Source organism: Bufo gargarizans, chromosome 7 (genome assembly GCF_014858855.1).
Source record: "Bufo gargarizans isolate SCDJY-AF-19 chromosome 7, ASM1485885v1, whole genome shotgun sequence".
NCBI lineage: Eukaryota > Metazoa > Chordata > Amphibia > Anura > Bufonidae > Bufo > Bufo gargarizans.
Genome location: NC_058086.1, coordinates 125,256,103 through 125,278,889, shown reverse-complemented (window position 1 = coordinate 125,278,889; position 22,787 = coordinate 125,256,103). Strand labels below are relative to the sequence as shown.

Below are 22,787 nucleotides of genomic sequence, written 5' to 3'. Positions count from 1 at the left end.
TGATGTAGTATATGGCCAAAAAATAAACAGACTATTGCTGGTTAAATGCACTTGGTGTGACAGCTTCACCCTGATTTAGGTTTTAGCCAAAAAACAACCACACCATTGAGGGTTAAATGCACTTGGTGACAGGCGCAGCTTGCCCCTGATGTAGTATATGGCCAAAAAATGAACAGACTATTGCTGGTTAAATGCACTTGGTGTGACAGCTTGACCAACCACACTACTGAGGGTTAAATGCACTTGGTGACGGGCGCAGCTTGCCCCTGATGTAGTATATGGCCAAAAAATGAACAGACTATTGCTGGTTAAATGCACTTGGTGTGACAGCTTGACCAACCACACTACTGAGGGTTAAATGCACTTGGTGACGGGCGCAGCTTGCCCCTGATGTAGTATATGGCCAAAAAATGAACAGACTATTGCTGGTTAAATGCACTTGGTGTGACAGCTTGACCAACCACACTACTGAGGGTTAAATGCACTTGGTGACGGGCGCAGCTTGCCCCTGATGTAGTATATGGCCAAAAAATAAACAGACTATTGCTGGTTAAATGCACTTGGTGTGAGAGCTTCACCCTGATGTAGGCTTTAGCCAAAAAACAACCACACCATTGAGGGTTAAATGCACTTGGTGACAGGCGCAGCTTGCCCCTGATGTAGTATATGGCCAAAAAATAAACAGACTATTGCTGGTTAAATGCACTTGGTGTAAGAGCTTCACCCTGATGTAGGCTTTAGCCAAAAAACAACCACACCATTGAGGGTTAAATGCACTTGGTCGCAGCTTGTGCTGGCGCACCACAAGACACAAAATGGCCGCCGATCACCCCAGAAAAAAGTGACTGACAAACGGTCTGGGCAGCCTAAAAACAGTGAGCATTTGAATTTCAGCAGCTCAATGATGCACAGCTGCAGATCGATCGATTAATCAAGTCCTTTGGAGGAGTTAATCTGCCTAATCTCGCCCTACTGTCGCAGCCGCAACCTCTCCCTACGCTGATCAGAGCAGAGTGACGGGCGGCGCTATGTGACTCCAGCTTAAATAAAGGCTGGTTCACATGGTGCTCTGGCCAATCACAGCCATGCCAATAGTAGGCATGGCTGTGACGGCCTCTTGGGGCAAGTAGTATGACGCTTGTTGATTGGCTGCTTTGCAGCCTTTCAAAAAGCGCCAAGAAAGCGTCAAAAAGCGCCAAGAAAGCGACGAACACCGAACCCGAACTTTTACGAAAATGTCCGGGTTCGGGTCCGTGTCACGGACACCCCAAAATTCGGTACGAACCCGAACTATACAGTTCGAGTTCGCTCATCCCTAGTTATGAATACTTTTTTTAAGGCACTGTATGGGATGCAAAAACAACAGAAAGAATACATACACAAAATGTAATTTTTTTTATATAATAATGTTATTTCGTTTGTGAAGGATTCCTTATATATGTAAACCCATTTTAGCAGTGAAATAAATGTGATAAACCAAGTAGGGTTGTAAGTGGAACAAGAGCATCTTCAGTAAGAAAAATCACTATAATGAGACAATGTGGCAGTCTGCTTCATATTAATGAATGTTACAGGGATTTGTAATGTAATCGTGTTAAGCAGAACATGGCTCTTCCTGTTCCCTGTGAGCCTGGTAAGTAGGCGAGATGGAGTGAGCCCAGCCAGCAATGAACACATCGAATAGGATCCTATATCATAAGAGACAATTTCTAGTTTACATGGAAATCTAGACATGGGTAGCCCAGCATTAAAGACAACTGATACAGACAGGTTAAGAGAAGAGTCATGGCTATAAGCAAACTAGAATCATTGCAACAGTTTGCTGATCAGAAGAAGATGTCTCCTCGATTAGTGCCATGTAGCGCCACTTTTGTGCCTTTTCCAGGACTTGAATCATCATTGTCTGAAACAGGACAAAGGTAAAGGGCAAAGCATTACTTGTCTTATTTATCCTATGTCCACTAAAGCAGCTTACATTTGTCAGTGAGTCTACAATGATACTACCAATAGGAAGGATTGCTATTTTGTGCTGATGCTTTATGACTGTTTAGAGATTTAGTTATCACTAGCATAAAACAGATAGAAAAAAAAAGAAAGATAGACTTGTTTTGTGTTATGCTGCACTTTTGCATTTTGTGTTGCGTTGAATGATAATACAAACATAACAAAATTGTTTAGATTATTATATTATGTCATATTTCTTAATGGTAAAATCAGGTTTCTGCTTAATCAGGTCATTAAATGTATTCTATTGTGAAGACAAAGGCTCAGTTATTCAGCTGACAACCAAAAACTAGCTGAGAAAGACGCATCATCCGCTCATTATATGAAAACTTCTGTAATAGGCTATGTACTCAAAGCAGGAGCATTCTTTATGGATGGTGTTTTCTGCTGATTGTAAGGTTTGGACTGAAGCTTGTTCAGAATGCCTGGAGGAAAAGAATTATCCCTTATGGCATCACATCTCCCCTGTTGTGCCTATAAATATTGTATTAACTCATATTCCCTAGATTAATAAACTCCTTTGCAAAAGAATATCTTAATAAGTTGTTGCAATGTGATAAAACAGATACGGATCTGTCTAAAAGTTGATCTTAACACAGAAATATCACACGTTTCTGACAGGATCTACAGTGCTATAAATAACTGGTGACAAATGAAATGTTTCATATAAAAGCTTTGGAAGTTGATGTGTTGGAAGCAGGAAAATGGGTAAGCGTAAAGCTTTAAGACACTTTATAAGAGCCAAATTGTGATGGTTGGAGGACAGTCAGAGCATCTCCAAAATGGCAGGTCTTGTGGGGTGCTCTCGCTATGTAGTGGTTAGAACCTAGTCTAAAAGTGGAACAAGTAAGGACAACCATTAAATAAGCAACATATTACCCAAGGATGATTTATTGGTGTGGTAGGAAAAAGCTTGTCCATCTGGTGTTCTCAAACAATAGAGCTAATATAATGCAATTTGCCAAACAAGGTAATGCTATATACAACAGACTTAAAGGGATTCTGTCACCTGGATTTTAGTGACAGAGCTTTTAACATCATCACATCAGTCCGCTCATTTTGTATTCAAACATACTAGTATTACTACCCTAAGTGTTGTCATTTGTTTAGAAAATCGCTTTAATTTATATGGTAATTACCTGAGTAAGGAGCCCAAGGGGCTGTCTGTTGGAGCCCAGACGCACCCCTTCTCCTAGAGCTCAGCACCGCCCCACTGCTAATTTATTCGCTCCTCATTGCCGGCTGGCGCATGTGCAGTGCGTCCTGTGAGGCCGATTCCAGGTGCTGACATGTGTATCCACTGCGCATGCGCAAGCTTATGGCTCAGCGAACGCATTCCGTGGATACACATGTCAGCTCCTGGAATCGGCCTCACAAGACGTAATGCAATAGCGCCAGCCAGCAATGAGTAGTGAATAAATTAGCAGTGGGGCAGGGCTGGGCTCCAGGAGAAGGGGCGCGTCTGGGCTCCAATGGTAAGAGGGACAGCCCCTTGGGCTCCTTACTCAGGTAATTACCATATTAACCCCTTAGTGACCACACATACGCCTTTTTACGGTGGTCACTAAGGGGCCTTAGGCTGGGCCGCAACGTTTTTATGGCGGCCCAGTCTAAGCGCTGCACGGCTCCCCCGTGCAGCGGGGAGCGCAGACCCGGCTCTCACATGAGAGTCAGGGCCCTGCTCTAACAGCCCAGACTGGCAGGAGTGCAGATACGGTCTGTTTAACCCTTTACATGCCGGGCACAATGGCGCCCGCTGCATGTAAAGTGGTGACAGAGGGAGCGGACTCCCTCTGTCTCCCAATCAGCACCCCGAAAATGTGATTGCGGGGTGCTGATGTGTTGGGAAGCTTACCTTGCTTCCGATCAGGGCCCCGAGCCTGTCTTCAGTTATCTCCAGCAGGCTGTGCCTCTCTGGCGCAGCCTGCTGGACAATGTTTGAATAGCATTGCTATTGAAATGTAATGCATTATAGAGATAATGCATTACATTTTAAAAGCAATCAAAATACTGTATATTATAGTCCCCTTTGTGGGACTATAAAGTAGTAAAAAAAATAAAAAACATTTATTAAATATAAAAAATTCCATAAAATAAAAAATATGCTTTTTTTCCATTGAAAATACACTTTTCAATGAAAAAAAATTGCAAAAAGATAATATCCCCCATATGTTTGGTATTGCATTATACCAGTAACAACCCAGACTACATAAATTTACATAAATTATCCCTTATGGTGAACGCCGTAAAAAAAAAAAAAAAAAATAAATGAATTTCTAATTTATTCTTAGTTTCCAACGAAAAGAAACGTAATAACAAGCGATCAAAAAGCAGCATTTACTCCAAAATGATACCAATGAAAAATACAAGTCGTACCTCAAAAATCAAGCCCTCACACAACTCTATAGAAAAAAAAAAAAAAAAAAAGTTATGGGTCTTGTGAAGTGGCAATGCAAAATATTTTTGGGGGTTAATAGAAGGGGTTTTATTGCAAAAAAAAGTAGTACAACATAAACAAAAAATATAAGTATTTAATATCACTGTAATTGTACTGACCCAGAGAATAAAGATATTGTTATTTGTAGCGAAAAATGAACACCGTAAAATTTATAATGTAAAAACGCAGTGGCAGTATTGCTATTTTTGCCATCTCCCTCCCAGAAAGAGTTAATAAAAGTTATTCAGAAAGTTATGTGTACCCCAAAATGGCGCCATTAAAAACTACAACTTGTCCCATAAAAAACAAGCCCTCATAAAGCTATATAGATGAACTGCACACAGCTAAGATGAAGACAGAAGCAGATGCCGGCTGCGCGATCAAGTGGATTAAGATGAGTTAAATTCTTTTTTAAATTTTTAACCCCTCCAGCGCTATTTTACTATGCATTCTGTATTCAGAATGCTATTATTTTCCCTTATAAACATGTTATAAGGGAAAATAATAATGATTGGGTCTCCATCCCGATCGTCTCCTAGCAACCGTGCATGAAAATTGCACCGCATCCGCACTTGCTTGCGGATGCTTGCGATTTTCACGCAACCCCATTAATTTCTATGGGGCCTGCGTTACGTGAAAAACGCACAGTATAGAGCATGCTGCGATTTTCCCGCAACGCACAAGTGATGCGCGAAAATCACTGCTCATGTGAACAGCCTCATAGAAATGAACGGGTCGGGATTCAGTGTGGGTGCAATGCGTTAAACTCACGCATCGCATCTACGCGGAATACTCGCCCGTGTGAAAGAGGCCTTAGGGTAGTAATACTAGTATATTTGAATACAAAACGAGCAGACTGATGTGATGATGTTAAAAGCTCTGTCACTAAAATCTAGGTGATAGAATCCCTTTAAGGCCTCATGCACACGACAGTTGTTGTGTTCCGTTCCGCAAAATGGGGTTCCGTTGTTCCGTGATCCGTTTCCGTTTTTTATTTCCGTGTGTCTTCCTTTATTTTTGGAGGATCACCAGACATGAAGGAAAGTAAAAAAAAGTCCAAGTCAAGTTTGCCATGCAAATGATAGGGAAAAAAAATGGACCCGGACGCGGATAACAATCTTGCGTGCCTCCGTGGTTTTTCACGGTCCTATTGACCTGAATAGGTCCGCAAACCGTTTTCTGGGATAAAAATAGGGCAGGTTATATGTTTTTTGACGGACTGGAACCCCGGATCACGGACGCGGATGACAAACGGTGCATTAGCCGAGTTTTCAACGGACCCATTGAAAGTAAATGGGTCCACAGAAAATCACGAAAAACGGAACAATGGACATGGAATGAAACAACGGTCGTGTGCATGAGGCCTAAGAAATAAATTATGAGAGATACAGAAAACAATTTTTTTCTGTGTGTCCCAGGAAATCAATCATTTACCCTCTTCTTTCCCTAAAACATGTCTGGATGTAAGGCAGCTGTCTGCTATAAGACCAGAAGGTCCACCCATTGCATAAGAGTACCACCTCTCCATCCCAACACAATAGCTGTCTGTGAGACAAAACTGGATAGTATCAGAAGGAATTCAACATTTGCTAAAATCCAGTAACTGTGGATTTAGATTGCCCAATGTTCGGTAAGATTATCGGGAATGGCCAGTACTGCCAACGCTCATTCCCAACAATCTGCTCATCTAAATGTGCCACCGATCACCCGATGAATGAGCAAAATGTTCATTCATTGAGTGATCCTATTGATCGTGCAGGCACCACCCCACCGATCATTGTTTCTGGGCAGCAGATTGTGCGGCGTATACCTGCCTTAAGTTTCAGGATCATGCAGAAAAGCATGCACCATTTCAGTACAAAACATAATTGTAATGGTTCTGTGTTTTCCTGTGAATGTATCCTATTATATTTATAATATGGAATTTAAGATTCAGTTTTAATTTTTAAGTCCACTCATCCTTCATAAAAGTTCTGTATTATTGTATTAGGGTGAAGTGTAATTTACTGTAAAGGTTAGAAGAATCTTGTAGCAGAATTATTCCTTGATGTGTGAAATTGTGGTGTCTGTTGTAGCAGTCTGGTCAGTGCTTGGACCATAGGTTCAATAAAATCTAATTAAAATTGTAGAGATGTTATCAAGTAGGAACAAATGGACTATAAACTTTTCTGTACTTCCTTTGTTCTCTGTAAGTGCTACACTGGGAGATACATGATTATATCAAGCAAAATCCCAATTTTTTCCTAGTGTTGACATTTTCCAGTTCATCTAATTCTTCAAAATCTTCAAACGTTTTCATTTTTTATTGTCTCCCATTCACAGAGCTTTGTGAAGGTGAATATTGCACTGCACTCACAGGGTCATTTCTGCTTGGTTCCTTGTAAAAATAACTATATACAACTACAGACCAAAAGTTTGGACACACCTTCTCATTCAGTTTTCTTTATTTTCATGACTATGAAAATTGTAGATTCACACTGAAGGCATCAAAAACTATGAATTAACACATGTGGAATTGTATACATAACTAAAAAGTGTGAAACAACTGAAAATATGTCATATTCTAGGTTCTTCAAAGTAGCAACATTTTGCTTTGATTACTGCTTTGCACACTCTTGGCATTGATGAGCTTCAAGAGGTAGTCATCTGAAATGGTCTTCCAACAGTCTTGAAGGAGTTCCACTCTGCGGTCCAGCTCACCCCAAACCATCTCGATTGGGTTCAGGTCCAGTGACTGTGGAGGCCAGGTCATCTGGCGCAGCACCCCATCACTCTCCTTCATGGTCAAATAGCCCTTACACAGCCTGGAGGTGTGTTTGGGGTCATTGTCCTGTTGAAAAATAAATGATGGTCCAACTAAACGCAAACCGGATGGAATAGCATGCCGCTGCAAGATGCTGTGGTAGCCATGCTGGTTCAGTATGCCTTCAATTTTGAAAAAATACCCAACAGTGTCACCAGCAAAGCACCATCACACCTCCTCCTCCATGCTTCATGGTGTGAACCAGGCATGTAGAGTCCATCCGTTTACCTTTTCTGCGTCACACAAAGACACGGTGGTTGGAACCAAAGATCTCAAATTTGGACTCATCAGACCAAAGCACAGATTTCCACTGGTCTAATGTCCATTCCTTGTGTTCTTTAGCCCAAACAAGTCTCTTCTGCTTGTTGCCTGTCCTTAGCAGTGGTTTCCTAGAAGATATTCTACCATGAAGACCTGTATCACACAGTCTCCTCTTAACAGTTGTTCTAGAGCTGTGTCTGCTGCTAGAACTCTGTGTGGCATTGACCTGGTCTCTAATCTGAGCTGCTGTTAACCTGCGATTCTGCGATTTCTGAGGCTGGTAACTCGGATGAACTTATCCTCCCCAGCAGAGGTGACTCTTGGTCTTCCTTTCCTGGGGCGGTCCGCATGTGAGCCAGTTTCTTTGTAGTGCTTGATGGTTTTTGTGACTGCACTTGGGGACACTTTCAAAGTTTACCATATTTTTCAGACTCACTGACCTTCATTTCTTAAAGTAATGATGGCCACTCGTTTTTCTTTACTTAGCTGCTTTTTTCTTGCCATAATACAAATTCTAACAGTCTATTCAGTAGGACTATCAGCTGTGTATCCACCTGACTTCTCCACAACACAACTGATGGTCCCAACCCCATATATAAGGCAAGAAATCCCACTTATTAAACCTGACAGGGCACACCTGTGAAGTGAAAACCATTTCAGGTGACTACTTCTTGAAGCTCATCAAGAGAATGCCAAGAGTGCGCAAAGCAGTAATCAAAGCAAAAGGTGGTTACTTTGAAGAACCTAGAATATGACATATTTTCTGTTGTTTCATACTTTTTTGTTAGTATACAATTCCACATGTGTTAATTCATAGTTTTGATGCCTTCAGTGTGAATCTACAATTTTCATAGTCCAAAGGTATGTCCAAACTTTTGGTCTGTACTGTATATATATATATATATATAATATGTTGTTGGTACTTGTAGTACTTCTGTACTACCCAACTGGGCAGTTTTTCAATTTTTAGCATCCTTTCACCGCTACTGCTTACTTACTGTCACAGGGCGCCAAAGGCACACTCAGTCTCCCATCAGCCACAGACCTGCTGCTTAGCTTCGGGAGAGAGGATCTGTATTTGGCCTAGTTCCCAGGGCAGCTTTGCTAGATGGGAGGCGTCCTGCTCTTAGGTCTGCCTTGAGCACCGAGCTGATCACTCGGTGCTCGACTTGTCTGTCGGTCGGTCATGTGACGCTGGCCGCGTCACATGACCCTCAGACCCCACTAGAAATTCAGGCAGCCTGCTGGCCACAGGTTGCCTGTTAATTCTAGGTTCCTGGATATTTGTTGGACTACTGAATACTCACCTGATCCTGTTCCTGCTCCTTCTGTACTGCGCATCTCTCCTGGTATCCTTACCCCGGCTTCCACCTGACGATTCTTTGCGGACTCCTGTTGTACTTCGTTTCTCTCTTGGTATTTGTCCTTGGATTTTCCTGACTATTCTCTGCTCATTCATGTTCCGTTATTTGTCTTGTCTGTCTTCCCAGCCTGTATCCTAAGTTAGGGACTGCTGTCTTGTTGTCCCCTGTCATTAGGACATGCGAGGCAAGTAGGCAGGGCCGGGGGTGAGGGTGGAGCGCAGTGGTCACGATCCTCCCCCCTGTGTGTAGTGTACGTTACCGTCACACTTACCTCACGATCTCTGGTAACATTGCCGAGCTGGTGTTACAGCTACGCGTGCTTTTTAGTCACCTCAGACTTTGTTTTCAGTCAGCCGGTGTCCAGGTCTCTTCAAATTGCACTTATTCCCTGCTCTGACTAGCCTAGTCAACCATCCTCTGGCACCCTCTAGTGTTCAGACGCCTAAAGTATCCTTATTCAGTGTTTGTCTTTGCCTAGCTTTATTTATCTCTTCTCTCCCCATGTCTGCTAGCTGTGGTTGTGGCTCAATGGTTTGAACAGCCATTACTGATGATTACAATAGTGTGTGGGAGACTAGAGTTCTCCCTCAGAAATCTGTTCATTTAATTAATTTATTTTATTATTATTTCACTATTATTCCAATATTACTTCTTTATTTCACTAATAATTATTAATTATCTTGTTCATTAATTGGTTATTTCTATTATTTATGTGCATTATTCTCGTTCCATAGAAATATGAACACAGAGAGGCAGCCAGGCCCACCGCCTGTCCAGTGTAGTGGGCGGGGCTTGGGCGGTCCGCGGCTTGGGCCTGGCTGAGGGGAGTAGTCACTGTCAGGTCAGGACTGGAGCAGGTGGGGGCCCGGGGCGCACTGCCGCACAAGCAGAAGATGAGGTAGGTGGTGGAGAGGGGGCCGGAACGGGGGCGTACCTGTGGGTTGGCCACTCTGTGAGCTGGTCTGCTGTAGACTAGTGTGAAGGACCTGCGAGGATGTCAGTCATGCGATCAATTACAAGAGGGGCGGAGTTTAGTGTGAAGGCGGAGCACGGAGGGGATACTAAAGACTGTGAGTGGAGGACCTGTGGTGATGTCACCCGGAGGCGGAGCCAGGCACCAGCACCACATGGCAGGAAAGATTATTTCCTTCTACGCCTCCTCACACAGCCAGGGAAAAGAGCTCGGGAGCCTCAGCCTTCTGTGAGACTTGTAGGAGTGGCCGGGTCCCAGGAAAATAGCCCGATCATTGCCTCCTCCTTCTGCAGTCCTCCGTGCTCCTGACATGCCCCACGTTCTTCTGTGATCACCAGAGGGTGACCACTCAGTGTGGCTACTCCTGCCTTTCTACCATCACTGCAGAGTTGCTTCCTGTCCTGCTTGCTGCTGGCCTGTCTTCAAACTAGTAAGCTAGTAAGGTCCTTATTTTTTTTCCTTCTTTTGTCCAGTTGTTTAATTTTAACCCCTTGAGGCTCATCCATGTCACAGTGACTAAGCTTTTTCCATTAGCCAAATAGTGAGTCTCAGCCAGCACCACTCCCCTCCCATGATGTCCCATTTACTTATAATTCGGACACGCTGTAAGATTTAGCATGGAGAAGTAGTACTTGTCCATGCTAAATCTTTAGAGCGTGTCCTTAGTAGGTGTTGTCAGTAATTACTGTCACTCAGCGCTGCTGTCACCACCAAGTATCGCTGATGACCCACCTTTAGGGTCCAGTCACACAACCGCAATTCTGGGTCTGCCTCCGTGCCACAATTTTGCAAAAGATGCGGACCGCAACAGTTGTCAGTGTTCCCTGTACAGAGAGAGAAGAAGGGGGCCCGTATAGAAAGGATCAATATGAGGCTTCTTTCACATCACCGTTCAGCCATCCCGTTCTCCTGCTCATAACGGAGCCTACGGACCCCATAGACTATAATAAAGTCTGTTAGGTTTCTGCTCAGAAGATGATTTTGGAGCAGAAACAAAAGTAGTGCATGCAAGACTTTTGTCTCCGCTTCAAAAATCTTCTTCTGAGGGAATACCTAACAGACCCCATTATAGTCCACGGGGTCCTTAGGATCGGTTCGGCTCAATTATGTGCCGAATTCGTCCTTTCCGTTCTCCTGGTCCTAAATGGAGCAGGAGAACGGAAAGGCTGAATGGTGATGTGAAAGAAGCCTGAGCTGTCACTGGGTTTTCACCACTGTCTCAGGCGGCTGCCTGCATGGCCCAGCTTATGATAAGCCGGACCATGCAGGCAGTGTTGTGCAGCTTATGCGGTGCTGAGACAATGTATGGAGCAGACTGCGGTGGTGAGCCTGCCCCATACACAACAGGTGCTGTGACGATCTCACCATCGTATAAGTGTCTGTCCATATGTATGTGTCTGTCCCTGTGCGTGTCCCTGTCCCTGTGTGTGTCTGTGTGTCTCTCCCTGTGTGTGTCACCATCACCATGCCCACAGTGTTCCTATGTCTTGACGCAGCTGCATCAGGACGTTCTGTGCAGGGCAAGAGAAAGAAGAGGAGGCAGCACCGCTAGCATGGAGTCCCATGGGAGAGGCACAGGGAGACACATTAAGGACGTAGGTAACGCTACCACACGATCTACACTAGTGTTATCTGTGGTTTTACATAGGACTGCAGGTAACACTACCACATTATCAGCTCTAGTGTTATCTGTAGTTTTACATAGGACTTCAGGTAACACCTACATTTTGTGTACTCAGTACTGTGTTATCTGTGTTGTTACATAGGGTTGCAAGTGATATCTACTACATTATCTATACTCAGAGAGTTATCACTATGTAAGGGGGCCCACTGAGACTTTATTGCCCAAGGGCCCACAAGGACGGATCCGGCATTTTTCCCCATAGGAATGTATTAGTGTTGGATCTGTCCTTCCGGCCTGCGAATGCGCAGACCGGTAAAAATGTGAAAATAAATACAAGACAGATCCGTTCTTGCAATGCATTTGTGAGACGGATCCGCATCACAAATGCTTTCAGTCACATCAAAATCAGCGGATCCGGCGGGATGTGAAAGTAGCCTAGGTGGCTGTTTCTTTGCCAACCATTACCACACCACACTATTAAATAATGCAGCTGCGCCTGCCAGGCTTCAGCAGGTATATGTGTGAATAGGGAAGATGCTGAGATCCGGCTGTACCTCACAGTGAGGTACAGCCAGATCTCAGTATCTTCCCTAATCCATATTCACACATATACCTGCTCAAGCCTGGCAGGCACAGCTGCATTATTTAAAGGGGGGGCCCATAACATTTTTTTGCTATGGGTCCCAGTCATTTCTAGCTACGCCCCTGCTTCTGCCCCTGAGGAGGTACACGTAAAGCGGGCTAATAAGGCTTTCAGGGTCAAGCCTGATTCTTTCAACCCTGCTCTAGACTCCTCTGACACTGATTCAGATGGTTTGGACCTAGAGACTGATGGAGACGACTTTTTGGAAGAAGGGTCTGAGAACGCTGTACTTTTGGATGGTTCTGGTACACCTTTTTTCGACCCCAGGATGATAAAGCATCACAGATCTGGGGAATGGGTCCCCCATCCACAAGTATCCAAATTTTTATCCTTGTGGCTAAAAAAGCTGTTGGACAGAATGGCAAGGAACAAATTATGTTCCAAATGCCCCAGTCCACTCTTCCACAAAAGATAACAGACACCCCTGTTATCTTGTGGTGGTTACAACATATCCAGGCCTGGATTGGCAAGGCTATCTCTTTCCATCATTCTCGCATTCAATCTGTACCTGTGGGCAAAAAGATAACAGACACCCCAGAGTTGGACCCAACGTTAGTGAAATTTCTTTCAAAGTCAGGGGTGGATCATTCATTTAAAATCAAACAAGATAGACTCCTTGATGTGACAGGCCCGTTAACAAAAATCTAAAACCGCCTCTAACACGGGTGAATCTATTGATCTCCCAACACTTAAAGGATGGGCCCAAAGGGCAATTTTTCTGCTAGGGAATGCCAATGCATCCATTTGTGCTGAAAGGAAGAGGTCAATCCTCATGCGCCTAGACCCACAATTGATCCACCTGGCCACTTCTGAGATTCCCCCCCCCCCCCCCATCAGATGGCTCTCTCTTTGGAGATAGCTTTGTTAAAGAAATTAACAAATATGCGGGCTGTTTTCGTCTTTAGAAAAGGCTCAGATGTCTTTGAAATGTGTATTTCAAGGACGTGTTTTTGGCAGGGCTGGAAAACAAAGAGGCCGGTTTCCCAGCCGCCAGTCCCAAGGAGGTCAATATTACCATGGCCCTCCCAGTATAGATAGATTCCCTATCCCATCTGCCTCCTATACAACAACTCTGTTCTTCCCTACCAGAGGAGGCCCATGGAGGGCAAGAGGACAGAGGGGCTTCTCAAGGTCCAGACCTGCTACAGGTTAGCAAGTTTCTTCTTTCAGTTTCTTCCCATCTTCCCTTGGGAGGACGAATTGCTCATTTTATCCACGTTTGGGCTACGATAATCGCAGACTCATGGATTCTAAACACTGTGGTGGATTATCAAAATGAATTCATATGTCCACCAGTACAAACTCAGAGACCAGATCCTATATTTTTCTCAAAAATAGACCGAGATCTAGTAAGATTGGAAATAAAGGAACTGAGTTCCAAAGATACAATTACACAAATCCCTTGGCAATCCCAGGGTTATCTGAGCAATATTTTCCTGGTCAAAAAGAGACGGTGGTCACAGACCAGTCATCAACCTAAAAACTCTCAAAGATTATGTTTTCTATCGCCACTTTAAAATGGAGGGCATTCATCTATTGAGAGACCTACTAATACAACACGATTTGCTTGCCAAGGTAGACCTGAAAGATGCCTATGCACCCACTATCCCAGCCTTACCTCGAATTCATATGGGAAGGTCAGAAATTCCAATTCTCAAGTCTACCATTTGGTCTCTCTTCAGCCCCCTGGTGCTTTACAAAGCTATTTAAAACCAGTGGTTGCCATGCTCAGATCCCAAGGTGTTTGTCTAATTATTTACCTAGATGACATTCTCATCATGGCTCAGTCTCGGTCATTGATTCTACTCCATATTCAATGGACTCTATCTCTCCTGACGAACCTGGGTTTTCTTATAAATCACGAAAAATCTATTTTGAATCCCTCAAAAGCGATAGAATTTTTGGGTTTCCTGATCGACACTCAATCAGCTATCCTAAGACTTCCATCTAGGAAGTTGAAGACCATCCGGAGAGAAATCCGATCTCCACTCAACAAGAAACTACTATCTCTGTGAGCTATTGCTCGGGTAGTGGGCCTATTGTCAGCTTTAATCAAAGCCATATTTCCTGCACTACTCCACTACAGGGCTCTTCAACGTCTGAAGACTCGCCACTTACAAGAAGGTTTAATGTATTCAGATGAAATAACCTTAACCCCAGACACCAAGGAAGAACTCCTGTGGTGGCTACAACATATCCAGGCCTGGAATGGCAAGGCTATCTCTTTCCATCATTCTCCCATTCAATCTGTACCTGTGGGCAAACACTCCTTGGTCTCTAAACTGATGAAAGGAATTTGATTCCATAGACCTCCTTTTCCTAGATGTCAATCCACATGGGATGTCAGTCTTGTGCTAAATCTATTTAATTCCTGGGAGAATAATGATTCTCTATACCAAAAATGTTTATCATTCAAACTCGCTAGGCTTCTATGCCTAATTTCTCCTAAGTGAGTTTCAGATGTTCGTGCCCTAGATATTGCTAACAGACAATACTTACCTCAGGGAGTAAAGTTCTATATCGTCTGTTGCACTAAGACCAATATTTCTTAAGTGCTCTACCCAATATTTCCTCAACAAGACATATTGTGTGTTGTTCACTGCTTACAATCCTATGAAGAGAGATCTCTTCCCCTTAGAAATCCTTCATGTTCACAACTCCTTATTTCCTACTGCAAGCCCGATGGATATCAGACTATGTCCCTAGCTGGAATTGATACTTTCATCTTTAAAGCCCACTCCACCAGGGGCGCTATGTCCAATAAAGTCATGCAGGCAGGAGGCTCTCTTACTGATATTCTGAAGGCAGCCAACTGGGCTTCTGAATCTGTCTTCAGAACCTTTCCGCCTGACCCTCATGTGTCCACGGTGTTATTTGACTGATACTAGTCTTATGTTGTCTCACTTAAACTGTTATTGTTGATTGCATATTTTGGAAGTATAAGCTTTAAACATGCATAATGGAGTATCCTGCCTTGAAATAAAGATTTGAAAAAAAAAATCCTAGCTTTCAGTAAAGGAAAATATAGATTTTATGAAAGACAGGAGACAAACACTATGCTAATAAATCTTTCTTTTACTCCCAGCAGCAGAATAGTTAAACGTGTTACAGAAAAAATAAATTTACATAAATATGCAAACAAGGTGTAGTCAGTAGCCAATAGCAAGGTATCCCAGGTGATAAATGGCCTCTGCAATCATGTGACTCCCTTCTTTCTGTAGACAAATAAAGTAGATACAAAATGAACTGAAGGTAACCAAGGAATAATCTCAATGAAGACAAATTTTTAGAGCCTGAAGATGAAATTAGAAACTCCTCCTAACATATGGAAGTAGATTATATGTAGCAATACATGGGTGGGTTATTAGGAAGGGATAATGTTCGTCTCCTGTCTTTCATAAAATCTATATTTTCCTTCACTGAAAGCTAGGAAAATCTTCAATTTTTTTAAGCATGCTTAAAAATCATTGTTTGCTGGCGACAGATCGTGCTGTGTAATTGCAATCTGCTGCCAGCAAACCTCTAGACAGCATGGGGTCGAACTATGGCATAGTCATCGCTTCTACTCACGTGGCAGAAGAGATTAATGCATGTGATAGCAGTAGTCTCCTCTGATTGCTAGAGAGGGAATCACTCGTCCTGTACAAGGATTAGGGTGTAAATTATTCTACCCTTCAGGATCTTCTTCTGTGTTCACCTAAAAACACAAATACAGATGTAGCAAAACTAAAGGGAACCATGATAACACAAGGCCAATTAAACCCTTTAAAAATTTAAATTAACACAGTTTATTTAACACATTAACCATTCTTTTTAGCTCTGCTACATCCAGTACATACAGATGTAGCAGGTTTAGCACTCAAGCTCTTATTTCTTGAGACAGAAGCTATTGAAAAGTTACTGAAGGCGTTTGTATAATGCATGTAGTTTAGATAACCCGTCTCATAAAGCATGAGTGTTAACTTGACTACATCCATACACACTAAAACAGCTCTAAAAACTACGAAGGTTACTTTTACGTCAGTGTAACAAAGTTACACAAATTACAGTAACTTTAATCCAGATGGAAGAAAACTACATTATACCAGTTAAACCAGGAACCCCTCCAAAAAACAGACACCCATCTATAGACAGCTGCTATAAGTTTTTATTTTTTTGCCCTTGTTTTGCTTGATGATGTTACAGTAATTGGCATATTTTACCCATGGGGCGTTGTTTGTAGGTAGTCTCCATACACTGATGGATCGCTATATCTCCTTGGCTTTTAGTAAAGTACCAAATTTCTTCGGTCTTTTATGTCAAGGTTTTGCATTTTATTTTATTTTTTTGCCAAATTCATTGTGAACACCATTACAAAGGTGGTAGCTAAGAATTGTATTATAGGAATGCTACAGATCTGAAATATCTTGCCTAAAAAAACCTATGTAATAACATTTGAAATAAGAAATGCATTCAACTTTGTAAAAAAATAACAAGTAAAATGATTAAATCTAGAAATATGTGATTTTCTTGTGTTGACTTTACATGAAAACTAAGACAAGTCGTCTACAGACAGGAGATACATGTTATCTAACTGATCATTCATCTGACAGTCATCAGCCTAAGGAAATGCATGGGCAAAATGGCAGCATAAGCTTTCATTACAATGCGGAGGAAAGACTCCTCTGTCTCACTATACCCTAGGGAAACAGTGGATCCAGCCAGGAAAGAAAACTGTCTAGAAATCTGTTATATACACTAATAATGCAGGCACATGCAGTGTTTATGTTGTAAAAATTCACACAACAGTGATGTGGCAGATTTTTTTTTAACTGCCATTTTCAGAACCATGTCAGTCTATGAGGCTATTAATTTGGCCTTTTTTACAGGCCAGAGTATAATGGTCATGAAAAGAAAATTTCACTTTTTTGTCGTTTGAATAAACCATAAGTATTCCTGAACATTTACCTGCATAACACAATAGTCATTGTGAAGTGAAAATTGTGTCAAATGCCTTGATGCCTGAATTTTGAAGTTATCTAATAATGAGAGGGTTAAAATGAACCTGTCACTGGGTTTTGGTGTATAGAGCGGAAGGCATGGGTTGCTAGATGGTCACCAGCACATCCGCAATACCCAGTCCCCATAGCTCTGTGTGCTTTTATTGTGTAAAAAAAAAAACAATTTGATACATATGCAAATGAACCTGAGATGAGTCCTGTCCCTGACTCGTCTCACGTACAGGGCTTATCTCAGGGTAATTTGCATATGGATCAAATCGTTTTTTTTACACAATAAAAGCACACAGAGCTATGGGGACTGGGTATTGCGGATGTGCTAGCGGCCATCTAGCAACCCATGTCCTCCGCTCTATAATCGGAGGACAGGTTCCCTTTAAAATAGAAGACCATTTAGACTTGAAATAAAAAAACAATATTCCCAAGGTATCACCAACCATGACGTTCACTCTCTTTTACATTGTGTTTAACAATGTATTGGACATTAAATTACTGGTAGTGATGAGCGAGCATGCTCAGCTGAGTACTGGTTCTGCTTGAGCATTGCTATGCTCAGCACGTGGCGGTACTCAGCAGAATACCACGTGTGCTCGTCGCATTGCTCGAGTCTCCACCCTGCACCACAGTCGGTGGTTCTCCATAATTCATTTTCAGCACTCTCAGAATGTAAGGACAACATGGATATGGACTCAAGCACAGAGGGTGAGAAGCAATCGACTCCTATGTCTAATGTATGCAAGACTGCAGCCAAGGACAAAAAAGATAAAGTGAAGTCTCAAAGGAAGCAGCTGTTGCTGGGTGATTCAATCATAAGAAGTGTGGAGCTTAAAGAAAATGGTTTTGTGAGATGTCTCCCTGGGGCTACTGCTAGAAGAGATAGAAGACGTATTATTAATATTGTTAAGCAAGCAAAGCAGGAAGGGGATGTGGATGTTCTTGTCCATCTAGGGACAAATGACCTGGCTTGCAATGAAGTGTCAGAGGTGAAAAAATATTTTATCACACTTGGTAATGACGTACAGGATTTTGCATCCACCATTTCATTTTCTGAAGTTCTGCCTGTGCATAATGTTCAGAATGATAGGCAGAGGCGCATAAAGGAGTTCAACATATGGCTTGGTAAATGGTGTCAAGAGCAAGGATTTGGCTTTGTTTCTCATGATAGCTCTACTTGGAATAGAAAGGAACTGTACAAAAAAGATGGTTTGCATCTTTCTCTCAAAGGAACAAATGTACTTAGTGAACAACTCCAAGAATTTGCGAAAGAGTATTTAAACTAGCAAGGGGGGGGGGGCAAAAGAGTGAAAATAAAAGAGTCCAATTGCCCCCCGAAACAATGCCAGAACAGGTCAGAAGCACAGAGGTTAAGAAATGATAAGCTCAGAGTCCTGTCTACAAATGCTCGCAGTTTAGGTAAAAAAAATCAATGAACTTGGGTCAATAATGGCATCTGAGAATGTAGATTTAGTGGCTGTTACGGAGACATGGTTTAATGAAAGAAATGACTGGGACATAACCATACCAGGGTACTCTTTATACAGAAGAGACAGAGAAGGCAAGAAAGGAGGAGGAGTGGCCCTGTATGTGAAAGATAGCATTAAATCTAACCTAATACAAGTTGGTGAGGCCAACATAGAGTCAGTTTGGGTTACGTTGCAGTTTGCTAATCATGCAGTAACTTGTGTAGGTGTGATATATAGACCACCTGGTCAAGTTAAAGAACTAGATGATCTACTAGTTGAAGAAATAGCTAAAATGACAATGAAAGGAGAAGTTATCATCATGGGAGATTTCAATCTTCCAGATATAAACTGGAAAACCAAAATAGCAAGTTCTACCAGGAGTACAGATATTCTAAATTCCCTACTGGGGTTATCCCTACAACAAATGGTTGAGGAGCCAACCCGGAGGGAGGCCATTTTGGATTTGGTATTCACAAATGGGGATTCGGTATATGATGTCATTGTAGGCGAAACCTTGGGATCTAGTGATCACCAGTCAGTGTGGTTTAATATAAGAACTGTGAAAGAGTCCCACCACACAAAAACAAAAGTTTTAGATTTTAGAAAAACAGACTTTTCAAAAATGAAATTAGTCATAAATGAGTCCTTATCAGACTGGAACGGATTACATGGAGTCCAGGAGAAATGGGACTACTTAAAAGGTGCATTATTGAAGGCAACAGAAAATTGCATTAGACTTGTCAATAAAAGCAAAAAAAGGAAGAGACCACTGTGGTACTCAGCAGAAGTGGCCCAAATCATTAAAAATAAAAAGCTAGCATTTTGTAATTATAAAAAAAAAACAGAGCAATGAAGATAAGGAAATCTACAAGATTAGGCAGAAAGAGGCCAAGCAAGTTATAAGAACTTCTAAAGCGCAGGCAGGAGAAAAACTAGCTCAGTCTATGAAAAAAGGGGATAAGACATTCTTCAGATATATAAATGAAAAAAGTAAATTAAAACAAGGAATAACTAAATTAAAAACAAAGGACGGAAGGTATGTAGAAGAGAATAAAAGGCTAGCCGACTGCCTTAATGAATACTTCTGTTCAGTTTTTACAAAAGAAAAAGAAGGACCTCCACTAGAAAGGATGACTAATAAATCGTTTGATGCATGTGTCTTTACAGAGGAAGATGTTCTAAGTTTGCTGTCTAAAGTGAAGACAAATAAGTCACAGGGGCCTGATGAGATACACCCAAAATTATTAAAAGAGCTTAGTGGTGAGCTGGCAAAACCGTTAACAGATTTATTTAACCAATCATTAGTAACAGGAGTCATCCCGGAAGATTGGAAATTGGCAAATGTCGTGCCTATTCACAAGAAAGGTAGTAGGGAGGAATCGAGCAACTATAGACCAGTGAGTCTGACATCAATAGTAGGCAAATTAATGGAAACCCTATTAAAGGATAGGATTGTGGAACATCGAAAATCCCATGGATTGCAAGATGAAAAACAACATGGGTTTACTTCAGGGAGATCATGTCAAACAAATCTTATAGATTTTTTTGACTGGGTGACTATAATAATAGACGGTGGAGGTGCAATAGACATCGCATATCTAGATTTTAGTAAGGCTTTTGACACTGTCCCACACAGAAGACTTATCAATAAACTGCAGTCATTGAGCATGGACTCCCATATTGTTGAGTGGATTAGGCAGTGGCTGAGTGACAGACAACAGAGGGTTGTAGTCAATGGAGAACATTCAAAACAAGGTCATGTTACCAGTGGGGTTCCACAGGGATCTGTACTGGGACCAATTTTGTTTAATATCTTCATAAGTGATATTGCAAAAGGCCTCGATGGTAAGGTTTGTCTTTTTGCTGATGACACAAAGATATGTAACAGGGTTGATGTTCCTGGAGGGAAACGCCAAATGGAAAAGGATTTAGGAAAACTAGAAGAATGGTCAGAACTCTGGCAACTGAAATTTAATGTGGATAAGTGCAAGATAATGCACCTGGGGCGTAAAAACCCAAGGGCAGAATATAGAATATTTGACACAGTCCTGACCTCAGTATCTGAGGAAAGGGATTTAGGAGTAATTATTTCAGAAGACTTAAAGGTGAGAAGACAATGTAATAGAGCAGCACGAAATGCCAGCAGAATGCTTGGATGTATAGGGAGAGGTATAAGCAGTAGAAAGAGTGAAGTGCTTATGCCGCTGTACAGAACACTGGTAAGACCTCACTTGGAGTATTGTGCGCAGTACTGGAGGCCATATCTCCAGAAGGATATAGATACTCTAGAGAGAGTTCAGAGAAGAGCTACTAAACTAGTACATGGATTGCAGGATAAAACTTACCAGGAAAGGTTAAAGGACCTTAATATGTATAGCTTGGAAGAAAGAAGAGACAGAGGGGATATGATAGAAACTTTTAAATACATAAAGGGAATCAACTCGGTAAAGGAGGAGAGCATATTTAAAAGAAGAAAAACTACCACAAGAGGACACAGTTTTCAATTAGAGGGGCAAAGGTTTAAAAGTAATATAAGGAAGTATTACTTTACTGAGAGAGTAGTGGATGCATGGAATAGCCTTCCTGCAGAAGTGGTAGCTGCAAATACAGTGAAGGAGTTTAAGCATGCATGGGATAGGCATAAGGCTATCCTTCATATAAGATAGGGCCAGGGACTATTCATAGGATTCAGATATATTGGGCAGACTAGATGGGCCAAATGGTTCTTATCTGCCGACACATTCTATGTTTCTATGCATGTTTGGCGCCTCCTGAAGCATCCAATCAGCGTTCAGGTTAATAATTCCCTCCAGTGTAACGCCATAGCCATGTTAGCTATAAGCCTTACACTAGTTGGCTGGCCGGGACACGTGGTACTAGTTTATATAGGAGCCGACGTCCCGCACTCGGATCATTCAGCGTCAGGTAGAGCCAACAGTAGGCAGGGACATATAGCTGTTTGCTGAAATTACAACAATTGAACTCCCAAAAATCTCTTGAAAGACAAAACAGTCCTCTTCAGGACAAAAGTGTGTGTTTGACAGCAGTGCAGCTTTTTTTTTTTTTTTACAAGGGTTAAATTCAGCAGTATTAGGGACTGGCGTCTGCAGGAGGAGACAGGGCTGGGAAATTGCTGTGTTCAGTACCAAAAAGCTTTCAAAAGAAAGAAATATTACATCAGTGAGAGCTACAGTACACCATCAGAAAGCAGTGTGTTTAGCAGAAATTCTAATAAGGGGCTTATTCACTAGAGTGTGCCTGCTAGTGATATACACACCGCTTCATCATAGAAATTCAGCATAGATTTATTTCTATTTGGGACAAATTTCACTAGTTTGGGTGACTTCTGTGCGTTCATTTAGTCCACAACTATATATACAGTTAGTCAGAGAATTATTTATATTTGTGACATATATTTGTGACAAATGTCTCTAATTTTGTTCACATCTGTGCGTGAATTTAGGCCAGAACCATTATATACAGTAATTTCAATGGTTTAAGTCACATCTGAGAGATGATGTGATGTTATTTACATGGGACTGTATGGCGGAGGGAGGAAAATAGTGCAATTTACTTGGGACTGTATGTTGGAGGGGGTGAAGGGAGGGGAGTGATGTTATTTACATAGGACTGTAGAGGAGGCAGGAGAGATGGTGTGATGTTATTTACACGTGACTGTATGGTGGAGGCGGGAATATAACAACAGGGGGGACTGGAAATCCAGGGGATATTATAGAGCATTAAAAAATTTTCCATTACATTGTCCGCCACACTGGAAAACATTTTGATATCTTAATATCTTGGTCATTTTTTGAAGCAACCGTTATTTATTTCTCATTAATTTTTATATGTAAAATTGGGAAAAGGGGTATTTGAATTTTTAACTCAGTGACCAGCTTGGTATGGGCCTTAGCGACCAAGCGTTTTTCTTCCTTTTTTCATTGTCACGATCAAAGAGCTATAACTTTTTTCCATCTATATAGCTTTATGAGGGCTTGTTTTTTGCCATACAAGTTGCAGTTTTTAATGCCGCCATTTTGGGGTACAAATAACTTTCTGATTCACCTTTATTAACACTTTCTGGGAGGCAGATGGGAAAAACAGCAATACTGCCACTGCGTTTTTACGTTATAAATTTTATGCCGTAAATTTTTTGGTATAAATAACATAATTTATTTATTCTCTATCTTACAGTGACACCAAATACATATAGTTTTT

The 22,787-nt window shown here is 41.8% G+C and overlaps 1 protein-coding gene across 1 annotated transcript in view; it reads left to right on the top strand.

The window, feature by feature from the left end:
- Positions 1–1,472: 1,472 nt before the first annotated feature.
- Positions 1,473–22,787, top strand: part of KCNT2 (potassium sodium-activated channel subfamily T member 2) — a 1,405,312-nt gene continuing 1,383,997 nt past the window's right edge. Inside the window, exon 1 of the mRNA XM_044301880.1 lies at positions 1,473–1,919. Coding sequence (XP_044157815.1) covers positions 1,786–1,919 — 134 coding nt within the window. The 5' untranslated portion in view covers positions 1,473–1,785. The remainder of the gene's footprint in view (positions 1,920–22,787) is intronic.